The sequence below is a fragment of the Amphimedon queenslandica genome, unplaced genomic scaffold, assembly GCF_000090795.2.
Source record: "Amphimedon queenslandica unplaced genomic scaffold, v1.1 AMPQUscaffold_12935, whole genome shotgun sequence".
NCBI classification, from domain to species: Eukaryota; Metazoa; Porifera; class Demospongiae; order Haplosclerida; family Niphatidae; genus Amphimedon; species Amphimedon queenslandica.
Window position 1 is genome coordinate 42,144 of NW_003546829.1, and position 1,199 is coordinate 43,342.

General features: G+C 40.2%; 1 protein-coding gene across 1 annotated transcript; it reads left to right on the top strand.

The window, feature by feature from the left end:
• Nucleotides 1-530: 530 nt before the first annotated feature.
• On the top strand, nt 531-935 carry LOC100632428 (THAP domain-containing protein 11-like). Its single transcript, XM_011408555.1, has one exon. It carries the CDS (start codon nt 531-533, stop codon nt 933-935), a length of 405 nt encoding a protein of 134 aa, XP_011406857.1.
• Nucleotides 936-1,199: the final 264 nt, after the last annotated feature.

Below are 1,199 nucleotides of genomic sequence, written 5' to 3' on the forward strand. Positions count from 1 at the left end.
AAGCATGACATACAGAGACGCTACCAAAAGATGACGAAAATATTCTTTGGGATACTAAGGTACTGGATATATCTACCCCAGCTGGATTGTTTAATTGCATCTTTTTCTACAATGGCAAAAACCTCTGTTTATGGGGAGGAGATGAACATCGCCAACTCAAGTTTTCACAACTGCGTCGTGATCTATTGTTTGTAGATGGAGTCCAAAAGATCTGCTACATATACACTGAGCATGGTAGCAAAAATAGATCTGATGGATAAGGGCAGTTATACATAGAACAGAAAGTCGTTTATCATTTGAAGTCCCAGAAGCTGGAAGCAGAGATTACGTTAAGATCCTAGATTTGTACATTTCTAAGTTGCCAAAGGAAGCAATTTGAAGAGATAATTTCTACGTCCGTCCAGTTTCTGTGTTACAAGAAGGGAAGCCATGGTTTACAAGCATTCCCATAGGAAGGAATAAGCTGGCTACTATAGACCTTTTTCAATTGAAATGGAAATTAACGGGAAACTGCCATTTTGGTAGGCAAGATGCCAACAAGTTGCTGCGTGGTAGGATGCCACAATCGACATTCTACTTGTTCAAGATATCATTTCTATCACTTTCCAAGAGATCTTGCCCGTAGAAGAAGTTGGCTTTCTTTTGTAGGTCGTAGAAATTACGATGGTACTCCCTGGGAGCCAGGAGATGGAGATTGTGTATGTTCACAGCACTTCATTTCTGGGTCCAAGTCTAATATACCAAACAATCCAGACTATGTACCATCTGTTCCTGCCTCAGTTCAGTTGGTTGATCCTGGCACTTGTGCAAAGCCTTCTCATTCTGTAGCAAGGTTTGAAAGAGCTCAGCAAAGATCGAGAGCAATACTATTGGAGCAAGTGAGACTGGAAAGGATGGAACAGGAATTGCAGAGTTTGTGCTGCAGTGAGACATGATCATGGGACACTTGCCAGGCATGATGCTGATTGTTTCATTGATTTGGTGATGGAAGGTGTGGCTCAACATGGTCGTACTGAGCTGACTAAAGTTGATCCATCTGAAACGATTTCCATTGATATTGGTATGTTTTTATGTTTGCAAAAATAAAAATGATGTATAATTTGTTATTTTTGCAGAATGTCAAAATGACCAAGAGAGAGACATGGAGCAATTCGATGCAAAAATTGTAGAGTTAAAATTATCAAGAGCTCCATCTGCTG

Coding starts and splice junctions, on each gene's coding strand:
- LOC100632428 (XM_011408555.1), top strand. CDS start 531: ATGCCAACAAGTTGCTGCGTGGTAGGATGCCACAATCGACATTCTACT.